At 40.1% G+C, this 15,132-nt stretch overlaps 1 protein-coding gene and 1 non-coding gene across 3 annotated transcripts; both read right to left on the bottom strand.

Annotated features, from left to right (window-relative positions):
* LOC121293784 lies at window positions 1–12,874 on the bottom strand. 2 transcript variants are annotated; one of them, XM_041217112.1, is made up of 6 exons: window positions 12,599–12,874; window positions 12,171–12,250; window positions 9,926–10,594; window positions 7,320–7,397; window positions 2,690–2,881; window positions 1–1,823 (listed from the first exon to the last, which is right to left on the bottom strand). In XM_041217112.1, exons 2-6 carry the CDS (start codon window positions 12,241–12,243, stop codon window positions 1,618–1,620), a joined length of 1,218 nt encoding a protein of 405 aa, XP_041073046.1. In that variant the 5' UTR covers window positions 12,244–12,250; window positions 12,599–12,874; the 3' UTR covers window positions 1–1,617. The 2 variants fall into 2 exon arrangements, with proteins under 2 accessions (XP_041073046.1, XP_041073045.1); XM_041217111.1 differs by lacking the exon at window positions 12,599–12,874 and having other exon boundaries at window positions 12,171–12,262.
* A 351-nt stretch (window positions 12,875–13,225) lies between these two features.
* On the bottom strand, window positions 13,226–13,298 carry trnar-ccg. The gene has a single exon. It is a non-coding gene; the product is annotated as a tRNA-Arg (tRNA).
* Window positions 13,299–15,132: the final 1,834 nt, after the last annotated feature.

The following is a 15,132-nucleotide window of genomic DNA, read 5'->3' as shown; positions in this document are numbered from 1 at the left end:
TAGATAAATCATAGTTTAATAGGATGGATTGAGAAGTTGAATGGCCTCCTCCTCTTCCCGTGACCTTAACCTCACTCAATTTGCACATACAAGTGCTTTACAATAGAAGCCATCAACTGAGAGCACAATATTTCAGCTTTGTAGTGCTACTTAAATAATGTCACAAGGGAAATAATACAGAAGGTTTGCTCACTGCTACCTCTAATCAGGTTCATGTGACAATGAATAATTGAGTCACTGATGTACAGTATCTCCTGTAATGATATTAAGGGTTTTGTAACTATTTACTGGAGCATCTTTCCCTAACCATAAACTTGAAAGCAATTTGAGTGTTTCTCCAAACTGTGTTCTGCGACAACTTGCCTGCACCAATCCTCCCCATGAGTAAACCTACAGTTATGTCTCTTCCAGCTGTTCCATTTGATCACTGGAGCAACATCTCAAGCACAGACTAATGAACAAAGCGTGGGAAAGAGCTTCTGTGGCTACTCATGTCTAACTTTACATCAGATGCACTGCAGGCCAATAATTTGTATATAGAACAGTTGCTGGTGAGATGAAGAGCTCTGCAGGTGTGGAATGCTGTGCCTCAGCAGGGTAGCAAAGGGAGAGGTGGGGGGTAACCAATACTCCCCCATAGAATAGTATCACCAGTGGCTGATCCCAGAGAAGTATCAGCAGCTGTGAAAAAGACGAGCCCCAATTGTCAACAGAAAATGGTGATGGGAGCGAACAGTGGGGAGCTCAACAGGAGTGAGGAGGCAGAAGAAATACAGCAAACATCCTCTTTACTTCAACTGCACTAAAATAAAGCTGAACTGCAAGCAGAAAAAAATAAGACATTTGATTTCAGATGTATTAATTTTCCTTGCTATTAAAATAACTCTTCCTTGCAAGTTTTTTTTAATGTATCCTTTGCAAAAAGCACTCTGCTGCTTGGTATTTGAGTGATGGTCGCTCCTCTGACATTCTGCATTCTTCATGTGTCCAATTCATATGGAGAAAATTTGCTCTAAGATCTCCAGGGACTCTGGGGAAATAGTTACAATCTCGACCTGCTGGAGGACCCTGAAATCTCAGCCTTTAGAATAACAACTCAGTGTAAAAGACAGTCGAGCTGCACCCATTCTGGCTGCTTTGATCTCCCGGAAACAGCAATTTCCCAGAGGAAGAGGAACGGTTGTTACTTTCTCACAGTCGCCACTTTATATGTCATCTTCCTTTCACTGGGAAGATTTTTCTCTTTTTTAAGTGCAGCTATCAGAAGGGCAGCAAGAAGCGGGAATTCTGAGTGATATCAAATTTGCAAATTTGAATCCAATCACTCAACATTGCACAAGCATGTTTTTTTTCCCAGCAGATGGCACTGGATATTAATGAGGAGAAGACCTGGTTGATACACTCTTATCTCTACCCTTGGCTGCTAAAACCAATTATAGCACCCCTTACTTGATGAGCTTGACAAACTCATCGCAGACTAAAAAAAGTATACATTATATAAAGTACATTTGAAAAGCACAGAATCAGCTTCATTCTTTAAAAATTACAAACAACTCTAAACTACATTTATTATTGTTACAGATGTTCTAAAATACACACCAGCCCACTTTATTTCTGCTAAGATCTTAGAAAAGCTCCTCCACATTTCCCATCTCGCACTAACTGGACTCTCTGGTTCCTCTTTCTGTTATATCGTCTCACGTAGCTGCTGCTCCTAACCAGTCCATCTCCTGGCTTCAGTTTCCCAGACACATGTTCTTGGACCCAGGTGGGTAGCGAGTATCTCCTGTGATAAATCAGGCCCATCATGATGTATTTACCACCTGAGAAGAAGAAATGTGGAGAAAGAACATTAATGAAATGGTGCGATCATTCCCCATATTATTTCATTGTATTTTTTACCCTAGTTTTCTCCCTCTCATCAGGTCAGCTATGATATAATTGAATTATGGAACACATTCGAGGGACAGAGAGGCCTACTTCTGTTACTATGTTCCCACTCAAAGGCATTGCATGATGTTGGGAATGCTTCCACAAGCACTCCAGTACATTTTCCAAGTGGCCATTCTTCAAGAAAGATCATCACAGGCAGTCCTGGAATCACATCACATGATGTCCACATATAACCACTTTCTAACAAAACTTTGATAGGTATGTTTAATGGGATTTTGAACTTGAACTCATAAGCTGATTTGGGACAATGGAGAAGAAATGCACTTTTCTTAATTTTGTACTTATTGAAATATGGGATGTTTTTGATGCTGGAGAATGAAATGCTTTCTGTTTCAGGCATCTCATAGTGTCAAAGGTTCCCAGTTAAAGCACACCTATATTCGGAATAAAACTCCTACTCTGCTCCAATATTGAGTCCGTTACTATCCTCAGAAGTGCACCTTTTTAGCACCATTTTTGCATTTCTCCCTTTTCTCATAATGACTGTCCCTAGGCCTAAGTGATACTGCCAAACAGTATCAGTCAAATTAAAGGACATATTGGACTGTGGAACCACTGGGAAATGAACTGACTCAGTTGAAGTTCACTTCATGTCGCATTTTTATTGCTAACATCGAGGATGGTTCTGAACCTAGATCTCAGAGCTGGATATATCTAACTTATTGAATCAACTAGTTCTACACATTCCTGCCCCTATGAAAAGTGGTGCAGCAATAATCATGAATAGCGGACCCACCAAACTTCAAGTCTGGACACGATCTTCTACAGTTGAAAGTGTCAACCACAAGAATATGCACTTTGAAGAAGAAACCATCAGGCGTGACATATAGTCGATTCATGCGGTAGAATCCGTTGCTGTCCACCAGTAATGTCACCAGCCGCAGCCCTTTACCAAGGGTCACTATATCATGGACTATGCCACTGATTGCTGTTGAAAGATGAACACTGTTATTGCACGAAAGCAGAATTGACTTGAAGTACTACACCGTGACATTTTCAGTTCTGATGTCCAGTATTAAGGAATAGCAACAAATTAAAAAAAATACAAATATAGCAGGGATGTTGGAAACCTGGTGTAAAATGCAGAAAGTGCTGCAATTAAACAGAGAGCCAATCAACATCTGAAAAACAAAGGCTGGTGTTTTGGGTCTCGGATGAAACAATCTGTTTTTCTGTCCTGAATGTTGGCTGACCTTTGCATTTCCAGCATTCTATTAATACACATGAATCTCTGTTTATAGGATTTAGGATATGTTGTAAAATAATACATGAAAATCAAATGGTTTATGAGCATTGCATAAGTTCTCTGAGCTTCATCTGAAGCTCAGCCTCTTCACTATATGCTGTACTATGGATATGTAGGCGGCAGACTGAAGCCACAATTTCCCCACAAGAAGATTTCCACGTCATCTTTTTGCTGTTAGGGTGAGATAATGTAAGGTGGGAACAAAATTGTGGGAAAATGAGAAGATCTGGCACCTGCTCAGCAACTCATTGTGTCTGCACATTTCCAGTTTGTGGATCCACAAAAATGAATCTTAATGCAGAGGAAGGATAATGGTGTTGACCTCCTAAAAATGTTAGCTATATTATTGTTCCTTCCCCTTTCACAACAGACCAAACCGTCCACTAAATTCTCTATGCCTTAGCTCTGACCTCATGTCTCTCTAGTTTCCTCTCTCGTGCTCTCTCTAAGGCTCCTCAAGCAGCTCCCTCACCAAAGAGCTATCCAACCTCTGCTCTGAATTGGCTAACATGAGCCTCTGCATTTTGCCTGGGCAATCTGTTCAACATATTCACTATCCTCCATGGGAAGTAGTTAACTTAAGGCAGTCTATTCATCTTTCTTCGCAAGTTGAGCTCATACATTAGGTTAAGCTTGTGGTATAGAATCACAGATCAATGAACGATGTCAAAGAATTTACTAGTGTTCATATCAACTCCAAGCATCGGCTTACTCACTCGAGCACATTTTTGTCTCTGAGGTAGGGAGAAGTACCACAGAGGCAAAAGTGTGCTTAATTGAATAAGCTGATGTTTGGAGATAATATGAACAGTAGTAAATTCTTTGACATCATTCATTTGGCTTTGATAAGACCTACACCGCCAGCATGGTAGTTCAGATGGGGATGGTAGTAGGAAGGATAGCCAAGTGAAAAAGTTTCAGTAAGAGGCAAGATATCATCACTCGTGAGGTAAATTTTCATTTGCACTATGATGTCAAAGCAATCATCCACAGTAAGTTTGACAATTTGGAGGAGGATGTGAAGAGGGTCTGCCAGCAGAGTCCAAATGTTCAGCAGTGGAAGGGGTAAGTGAAAGAAGATGGGGCATTAGCAGAATCCAGAGACCCAATCGTCCCTCTCTTAACTATAGGGATCGGGCCAGGTGAACAAATAAGTGATAAAAATACAAAATAAATATAGGACAGTTGAATGTTTTGGTGGCATACCCATTTCATATTTTTGGCACCAACATGAATGAGGATTAAAATCGATGTGCAATGCTTAGTCCTCATCAACATATCTTTCACATACAAAAACAAGCTAATCCTCATAACTCGCCCTTTTTATCCCTACCCAAGACATTTTTAGAAGTCAGTACTGTAGGCAGGATGCCTTCCCTACCAGCAATCCATATTGGAAACTGTGGTATGTGTTGGGCAAGATTTCTTGATCAGAAAATAATGATGTTTTGCTGTATGTACTGTTGGAGTATTTAAAATGTTTCCCACTATGTACAGTGAATATGGATTATACAATCTCCGTTACCATTTCATAATATGCTTATTTGTCATTCGTACATCATCCATATTCTCATTACATAAAATCTCCACCCCGCCCCCCATACACTTAAAGTATTATACATGCAATCTGATAATGGACCACTAGTTGGTGTTCAACTTGCCACCTGGGTGTATATCAGATGTTCAATGGGAAAAACATCCTTAGTTTCATTTCCATTGATCTTAATGGAAATGAAAATTAGGCAGTTTCTATAACAGGCTACTGATCCACAATGCCAGTTGTCTGCCCAAATGGTAGATTGAAAATATACAACCAAAACCCACTATTATGGATAGCTTGTGGCCCATAAATTGACAATCATCATCTATTGCTCAAATTTGGCAGCTGATTAATGCTTCAATACAACCTAACCTTGTTGCCTCAGACCTCCTTCACAGCATCCAGCATCTTTACAGTGCACAAGGAGACCATTTGCCCCTCCAAGTCAGCACTTGCTCTCTGAAAGAACAATCCCCTGCCTTATCCCCGTAACCTTGCATGTTCCCTCTTTTCAGGAAGCAATCCAATTCCCTTTTGAATACCTCAATCAAACCTGCCCCCATCACCCTTTCAGGAAATTTGTTCCACACTCCAACCACCCTCTGGGTGAAAACATTTTTCTTCACTGCACATTTACTCCTTCTTGTCAATTATTTTGAATCTGTGCTCTCTGGTTCTTGATGTTCTCTTGAGTGGGAACAGTTTCTCATAATTTACCCTGTCCATTCCCCTCAGGATTTTGAATACCTCTATCAAGTCTCCTTTCAGCCTTCATTTCTCCGAGGAAAATAATCCCTACCTCTCCAATCTATCCTCATAGCTACAGTTCTTCATCCTTGAATGGTAAGGCACTTATTTAAGATTAAACTACGCAGCATTACTTATTTTCTTTGGTTTAACCCAATTTTGAAGAGCTGCATATTAATCAAGGCACGAAGTAAATGGGAAGAAATATAAACAGAAATAACAATAGTATACTATTCCTTATCTCAAACATGGCAAGTCGTTAACCAAATATTTTCCCTTGTCGGATTTTAAAGCACAAACAAGTGTCTCGAGCAGAGTGATGTGGAGACCATCTCATGATGAAGGCTGCAAAACTGTGTGTCATTTAGTATAATGAAGAGCTATTTCTTTATGACACAGTTTTTTGATCAATGATTCATTCTGACACCAAAGCTTAGGACTTACTTTTACAGTTATTGTTAACAGTTTAAAATCACAATTCATTCTTTTCCCTACTATCTTAACCTGTTTAAATAAGTCTGTCCCTTCATTAATAGCAAAAATGCAGTTGCTGTTCATCGAACAGTAATCACTTAGCTCAAAAATATTCAGTGGTATAAAGAAAGAAACAATTTGAACTAAGACACCAAGGTAGGAAAGTAAGTTGCCAAGAGGAGCTAGAGAGTCTGCAAAGGGATATAGACAGGTTAAGTGAGTGAGCAAAAATTTGACAGATGGAGTATAATATGGGAAAATATGAACTTGTCCACTTTGGCAGGAAGAATAGAAAAGCAGTGTGCTATTTAAATTGGAGAGAGATTGCAGGACTCGGTGGTACAGAAGGATCTGGATATTCTGGTAGATAAATCCCAAAAAGTTAGTATGCAGTTGCAGCAAGTGACTAGGAAAGCAAATGGAATGTAGGCATTTATTGCAAGGGGATTGGAATATAAAAGTAGGGAAGTTTTACTGTAGCTGTACAAGGTCACACTATGTACAATCTGGAATATTGTATACAGTTTTGGTCTCCTTATTTGAAAAAAGATATTACATTAGAAGCAGTTCAGAGAAGGTTCACTCGACTCATTCTTGGGGTGAGGGGCTTATTTTATGAGGGAAGTTTCAGCTTTTGGGCCTGTACCCAATGGAGTTTAGAAGAATGAGAGGTGATCTTATTGAAACATGTAAGATCCTGGGGGGGATTTGACAGGGTGGACACTGGAAAGATGTTTCCACTAATGGGACAGACTAGTACCAGGGGACACAGTTTAAGAATAAGAGGTCTACCATTTAAGATGGAGATAAGCAGAATTTCTTTCACTGTCTTTAGTATGTGGAATTATGTTCCCCAGAAAGCAATGGAGGCTAGATCATTGAATTTATTTAAGGCAGAGTTAGATTTTTGATAGACAAGGGAGTTGAAGGTTATGGTAGGGGGTGCAGGGAAGCAGATGGCAAAGTGGAGTTGAGACCAGAACCAGGTCAGCCATGATCTCATTGAATGGCAGAGCAGGGTCGAAGGACTGAATAGCCTACTCCTAAGTGCTATGTAAGAGTTGAGAAGTAAATACGTAAGTTTCCTAAAAACATCTTCCCACAATATACCTGATACACCATAATAGTTGGTTTTCAGCCCAGCTGATTGGGATGTATTGTCTCATATCAAGCTGTATGTGAAGCAATAAATATTTAATTAAATATGAGACTACTCCAAAATCCTGCAAAATGTACCAAAAAGAAGCAAAAATCAAAATGATCCATGAAACATATTGTTCTATCCCACACCCAAAACAAATCCAATAAATTGATCAGAAATTACATCGAAACCTCATGAAAATCTCAGTCTATTCTTACCAAACTCACTGTTGCAGTAGAATTCTCTTTCGTTCTTTTCCTTTCTACATTCAATTGAACACAACTCTTTGTTGTAATCTTTGATAAAAGCAAAAAGCCAGATTAATTAATGAATTGATATAGAGCTCACAGCCAGCAAAATACTGCTGCAATTTTAATTTTACATATAAAATCACTGAAGCAGCTCATCCCTATTTTCCTTAACATAATGTTTAACTGTTCCATGTGCTTTGTGACAGTGCTAAACATATAAAAAGATGTGGTTATGACCCTAGAACAAAGAGACTTACATTTATGAAGCACCTTCCATGCATTCAACATGTTCCAAAATGCTTTATAACCAATTAATTACGTCTGAACTGCAGTGATTGTTGTTTTGAAAGCAAATACAGTAGCCAATTTGTACACAGCGCAGTCTCAAAAATGGCCGAGATCACCAATTTTGATGATGGATTGTTGCAGGATAATGTTCACCAGGACATTGGGAAAGCTCCCTGCCCTGGTTTCAAATGAATGAATATACAGCGGTGACCACAATGGGCTCTATTTTATCTCCCATGTGGGAATGTATTCTATTGAGTGGCCAGCCTTGTCCGGGGCTGAGAACAGACTCAGTTAATTTTAACAGCCAGGCATCATTAAAATGCAACTTGCCTTCTTCCCAACCATAATAACCAGGAAGCGGCTGCCTGACTGTGAATATCGCCGGGAGGCTGGAGTGTCAGGGGAATTGTCTTCAACAAAAGTTGTGCTCTGGAAATTTTGGTCAGGTAACTGCAGTTGTAGGGGGAAGCCTGAGGTATGGGAAGCCAATTGTGTCCTTGGATGAAAGAAGCCTGCATGAAATAGAAGCCTGCTACAAGGAAAGTGGTAAAAGAGTTAAAACCTATTGCATCTCTTCTAATTCTGGCCTCTTTTTCCTGCAGGCCTGGCTTGTTGGGGGAGCCATTATACTCCCCCAACTAAAGTCTTGTTAAAATATTAAATTGGGCCCCTTCCTTGTCTATCTGAACATTCAGGGAAGGCAATAGTGGCTTGGGGACAGTTTTTGTTGCCTGCAATTGAAGATTGTTCCCATCGCGGTTGGAAGAAGTAAGTCCTCTCCATGCTTTCCAAAGGGAGGGTTTAGAATATAGGAGCAGCAACTGAAAAACCTTTGAGACAGCATTGCAGAACAGTTATTCCTCTACTCCAATTCACAAATTATTAAAAAGAACCAAATATTGTCCAAGGATCCTGCAAATATTAACGTTCCTAAACAGCCACTCTTGTCACTTTTAACTAATTGTTTTTCCTTTTTAACTAATAGATCAATACATGTCAAAGGCAGCACCAAAGTAAATGGTGAATCTACGTGAAGGGAAGCTATGTAATTTTCCATGGGGAAAGAGTAGCAAGAAGTGTGCATCACCCTTTTCTCAGCTGTTGGTCACCAACCACAGCCCGCCAGCTCAAATCTGCAATTGGCAGAAGCTGCAATTAAATAATGTTCCTCTTCTTTCTTTTAAGCTAAAAGTACAATGCTACTAGGAGACACATCTATTCCAATATCCATAAGCTAGGTGAAAGGAATTTATTAAAGTTTTGAAGGTTTATCTGAGGTAATTTATGTGATTGTGCACTCCTGCTAGAACATGAGTGACATCCTCATAATTTCCCAAGACATTCTTCCTGCAAGCAATGATCTCTGCTGGGATTCATTATTAATGCCTTTAAAGCCCACCACCCAGAATCTCAGCTGCACCTGTCATGTGTAAGATTGCTGCCACAGTGTATTTGAGATAAATCTTTCTTCACATGCCCTCCAGTGGCTTCGCAGGTCAGTTTGGTGTTCACCAACAACAAACTTGTACCTATATGGTGCTTTTAATGTACTGAAAGTCCCAAGGTGCTTCATGGGGCATAATCAAACAAAATTTGACTCTGAGCCACATTAGGGCAAATGACAAAAAGCTTGATCAAAGAGATTGATTTTAAGGTGTGTCCTAAAGGAGGGATGTAGAGAGGTTAAAGGTTTAGGGAATAAGTTCCAGAACTTAGGGCCAAGGCAGCTGAAAGCATGGCTGACAATGGTAAAACGATTAAAATCGGGAATTTGCAAGCAGCCAGAATTGGAGGAGTGCACATATCTTAAGATTGTAGGGCTGGAGGAGACGATAGAGATAGGGAGGGCCAAGGCCATAGAGGGTCAACGATGATCATTTTAAAATCAAGGCTTTGCTTAAAAGACAGATCAGGAAGTTTTTGAATTCCGTGCTGTGCTAAATTATCTGATCTCACCCCAGTGGCATAAAGAAATGGGCACTCTTATAATTGGCCCTTGGTGTTAATGGGCTGGGAAGAGAAAAAATGGATCAGGTATGGTTCCTAGCTGAACACTGATCTACTGGAAAGTTTCAGTGTGTGACCATCAAGTGAGAATACAATCGGGCTCAATTCTAATGTTCTCAAACATATTGACCTACTAATACTCAAAGCTCAGCATCATAAATGAAAGTTGACCGCCTGGACATGGTACTCAAGAATGCTGGTGTCTTCAGAAGAGGAAAGATTAACGACAGTAAAAATCTTGTCAGTATTAGCATCGGTAACAAAATAATAATTACCTTCTCTGAGTATGTTAAAGTGATAGAGCAAACTCGAAGGGTGACGGTTGGTTACAGATGATGAATTGATGCCATTTATAAATGTACCACTTGTTCTGTAATGAATGGTTTTTCTGGGTCTGTTCTCCTCAGGGTCCAGGTTGTAAGATGTAGCTCTTTCTCCCTGTTTTGTTACACGATGGGTGGCACTGATTTGATGGTGGAGCCAGGTAGCCTGATGATAATTGTGGGTCAGATATGTTGAAGAACTTGCTTGCATACTTTTGGCCAGAAGGCTGTAGTATGTCGGCGACCTGTTCAGTCTGGACTTATCTGGATAAAATGAAGAGATGAGGCCTCGTAGGTCATTTGATTGCCATCTTTCCTGCTTCTCAGGATGTTCTTTTGCTGTTGCCTTGTAGTTCTGCCTCCCTGTGCTCTCATTCCTTTTGCTGTTTTTTTCAAAGAAAACCAAGGGGCTGAGTTTGCCCTCTGCGTGCGAGTTTTCATTTTTTATCTTGTATTGTTGGAAAGGAGATTCTTCTCTCTCAAAAAAGGCATCAAGAACAGGCAAACTGGACTCTGGGCGACTGCGATTTTTGTGTGGCAATTTTGTCAGATTTACTGAAGGGCTCTGGAGTCCTGTGGAGGAAGATCTTCTACCTGTTCTTTCAAATTGTGGTGTGAGCTCTACATACAGAAATCACAGAGATACAGAGTAAAAGATACCAGAACTGCAGAAATATTTCCACCTGTTGCAGTTTGAGATTTATGAAATACTTTTACTTTCCTCTACCACCACAGCTGCTACAACCACTGGTATTTCCCCCTTTCTGGCCAACCACATCTAGCTCAGATTTTGCTTTCTTTACCCCCCAGCCCCACCCCTAACAGCCCCAAATCATACAGCATAAGAGGAGGCCATTTGGCCCATGGTGCCAGTGCAGCCTCTTCGAAAGCTATCCAATTAATCCTCGACCCAGGCTTTTGCCCATAGCCCTGCAGTTTATATTTTCCTTCTCAAGTATATTTTGAATTCCCTCTTGAAAGTTACTTTTGAATCTGCTTTCAGCGGTGAACAACAAATCATAACTCACCAGTTTAAAAAAATAATTCTCCTTATTTACCCTCTGGCTTTTTTTTTGCCAATTACTTTGATTGGTAACTAAAGGATACAGATTATTCTCCCAGTGGAAATGTTCTCCCACTGTACTCTATCAAACCCTCTGGAACTATGAACATCTCTATTAACACTTCTTTTGATCTTTTCTTCTCTGAGAAGAATCCCAGCTTCTTTTGTTAAAGGCAGCATTGAAGCAGTTAGTATTTTTTTTACAATAACCACAGTATCTCCATGCCCATCTTTGTATTGATGCTGGTCCAGCTTTTGTTTCCAGACTCCATTTTAAATGAATTTTAATTACATTTTCTCTGGCGGGTTTTGCTCTCTGGATTATTAGTCCAGATTTCTTCATTGCGAGTAACATGATTATGATGTTCTTGTACTCGTATAAACGGCACCTAACTCTTTTAAGGCATTGTTGTTCCACATTTTCATGTACTCTGCTCATTTCTCCAATAACTCACAACTGTCAGCCTGAGCAGTGCTTACTGGGAGGCTGTTTTAACTGTGAGGCTATTTTTATTTGGTATCCTCACAAATTGACCTCCTGTATATCAGTGAATAACAATCAGGTACAGGAACTATCGCTGATTTTTTGCATTCCTTTAACCCCATGGACCCTTCTCCAACTGGATTAACAAACACAAAGCCGAGCATGCACTGATCCCGAGAGATTCCTAAACATGCACAGAGCACCACCACACTGGCCAAATCCCCAAACTCAATTTTGGGGTGCTACCGGCATCATGTTAAAGATGTTCGAATTATCAAATACATCGCTAGTATAACCGGGGCAAGCGTTGTCTCCATTACCAAAGGCAAAGAGACCAGCCAAAGTGCTACTTTCATCATCATTTTGCAATGACTCATATTTTGACTCAATTTGCAACATCTCTCACATTTTTTCAAGAAGATTATTTCCCTTGAATATAATAGTTGTATAAGTTGCATACAAAGCTAAATTCCTCAGACTATTCAAAAACACGTAGTTCTCTTTTTCCTATACTCTAGATAGAAAATTAAGCTTAGTTTAAAATGTTTATCCTTGCAGATACTAACATTTCAAATGCGTTTCAGCGTTTATTAATTGTCAAGTTGACATAAATTTATTTTGTCCGGAAAGTTGGATAAAATTCTTCTCACCTTTAGTTTCTGCGTTAATAGTTTTTGCCAATACCACAATCGCAAAGACCTGTATTAATAACATCCCATTCATTCTGAAGCTGGAACAGAAACCAAGTGACTGAGGACAGAAGCCCTTCGTTTTATACCACTTCTTGGAATATGCTAATAAGGGACAACACCGCGGCCCAGGATGAACCTTTGCCAAAAGATCCAATTTCACCGTTTTCCACACCAGAACTCACCTACTGAGACCGGAATGTCCTTTTTTGTTATTTCTACTGAACAAATGCAGAAATACCCTTAGATTTATGACGAGAAAAAATATTGAAACGAAGTAAATGTAAACGTGAGAGATTTCCAATAGCTTTTATTCAAAAAGTAGCATAATTGTCGCGTTAATTCATCTAAAGCTGCGTTATAAGAAATGCTAGCAAAAGTCACACTACCTTCAGTATTCACAGCGTTAGAAAACTTGCATTGCCGTATTTCCGAAAGTGTCCGACTCTGTTACATGTTTGTTTCCGGTGAAACGCCAAATGCAAAAAATCATCAACTCATTTTTCTTTGGATTGGGAATTGGAGAAAAAAAAAACCCTGGTTTTCTGAGATTTTTGAGTTTTACAGGCAGCAATTATTAACGATAAAAATTGCAGGCATCGGATGGGAATATTTAAACTTAAAATCAGGTTTCAAATATGTTTGTTCTGCTGAGTTCAACGATGTTCCAGCCCTTAAAGTGAGTGACTTCCCCCCCCCCCCCAACTCCAAATGAATGCATCTATGGAAAGTAATCACTTTCATCCTGCTTTGTGAAAAGGATTCGGGCACTTGCTGCGCTCCGCTTGCTCTTCACCATCACCCTCTGCTGGCACCCGACTCAAACCGCAACTAAAACTCCTCCCGAAACAGGCGCTTCCTTCGTCGAAGCGTCGCTTCTCTTCGGGTTTTGAGGTCCTGCAGGCCCGCGGTCGCCTCTCCGCTCCAATATTGTGCAAGCCGCAGGCTGCGACTGATTAGCCGGACCGAGCAGCCCGGGTGGCTGTGGGCGAGCAGCACAAAAAGATGCAGCCGTGCGACCCAGATGGGACTCGAACCCACAATCCCCAGCTCCGGAGGCTGATGCCTTATCCATTAGGCCACTGGGTCACCACGAAAGAGCTGCAGCGACAGTGCGACATATACACGTGGCAATGCTAATGTGTACAATTTCTGATGATTGATTATATAAAGAAAGGGTCGGCAGAGAATATTCCATGAGATAGTGCAAATGGCCTGGAACAGATAATGATGCTTACGGCGCACACAATCGCTTACAAGACACATGCAATCAATACAGACACTCTGTGTATGCTAACAAACACATTTGTATACATGAGAGAGTATAGATGGTATTTGCATAGTTTATAGGACAGAATGAGCAACTACACAAAGTAGAGACAGCATGTAGAATCATAGAATGGATACAACACAGAAGGAGGCCATTTGGCCCAATGTGTCTCTATGAGAGAAATTACCTAGTCCCACTTCCCCACTTTTTCCCTGGAGCCTTGCAATTTTTTTTTTGTTCTGTGCACATCAGTATTCAATTGTTACAACCAGGTGGTTCACAGGGGTGAAGTGACTCGTCTCTTTGTCCCACTCCTGAGATGATTACTGAGTTTAATTTTAAAATGGAGGTGATATTGCCATTTAATATACAAATTTGAGAATTGCAGAAAAAAGAGACACTTGTTAAAGCTTTTCATCTCACACTCATCACAATAGATTAGCAAGAGTACCAATTGTAAAGGGAACAACAATTTAAACTGCATGAGAAGAGAATGCTGATTGGTTGGCAAGTGGTCTCTGATTGGTTGAGACATTACCATGGAGAATGCACCAACAGTGTATAGCTCGGCGTAAGAAATATGCAGCCAGGTTGCTTTGGTTAGTTTTATTACTAAAAGTAAAGATACAGAAATTATTAACAAAATGTTTAAATTGTTCAAATTACAATTTAATTGTAATTAATTAAATTACCAACTACCCACTAATGCAAAAACAACATACACACAATCTCGTCAATCATGCAAGAAAGAAGTAAAATTCATAGAGTATCAGATATTAAAACCTTGGCCAAGTAACAAGCCAGAAAATAAATTATTCACGGAGTGTCCAGATGCTTGCTTACAGCTGAAGGGTCCGGGTCCATAGTAGCTGCTGGTTCTTGGAATTTCTCAGTGGAGACAGTGGTGTTGATTCCAAATTCTCCTTTAAGAACATTCATTTGCAGAAATGATGTCTTCTGGTGGGTTTTTCAAATCACAAATAGCTCAGCTTTGATGAGAGTGGTTTCAGAAAAGAGAGAGATGGGGTAAGACTGTTGCCTCTGTGGCAGTCTCTCTTGACTATCCAAAATCCAATATCTTCTCACTCAAGAACTGGGTCATGTGACCTCTCTCAGAGCGTTCCATAGATTCTGTCTCCATAACAGCAGCTTGTGTCCTGTGCAAATGCAATATGGTAGCTGTTGTAAGCCAGTGTCCTTTGCTTAGGAAAAATGTTCTTTTCAAAAAAGATCAATACATATGTATGTACAGCCAATAACATTATAAATTAATATTTTGTGTAACACATCTTCATAACACAATTCTCTTTTGAATTCCACAACTGAATCTGCCCCAGCACACACTCAGACATGCATTCCAGATCCTAACCACTTGCTCCCTTAAAATATTTTTCCTCGTGTTATAGTTGCTCCTTTTGCCAGCCACCATAAATCCATGTCCTCCGGTACTTAATCCATCTGCCAATGAGAATAGTTTCTCCCTATCTATTCTGTCCAGATCCCTCATGATTTTGAACACCTTTCAAATCTCCTCTCAACCTGCTCTTCTCCAAGGAGAACAGCCCCAGCCTCTCCAATCTATCCATGTAACTGAAGTTCCTCATCTCTGGAACAACTCCTGTAAATCTTTTCTGCACTCTCTTTACTTTCATA

The sequence above is a fragment of the Carcharodon carcharias genome, chromosome 22, assembly GCF_017639515.1.
Source record: "Carcharodon carcharias isolate sCarCar2 chromosome 22, sCarCar2.pri, whole genome shotgun sequence".
Taxonomy (NCBI): domain Eukaryota; kingdom Metazoa; phylum Chordata; class Chondrichthyes; order Lamniformes; family Lamnidae; genus Carcharodon; species Carcharodon carcharias.
Note: the sequence above shows the minus strand (reverse complement) of the source record. Positions and strands in the feature narration are given on the sequence as shown.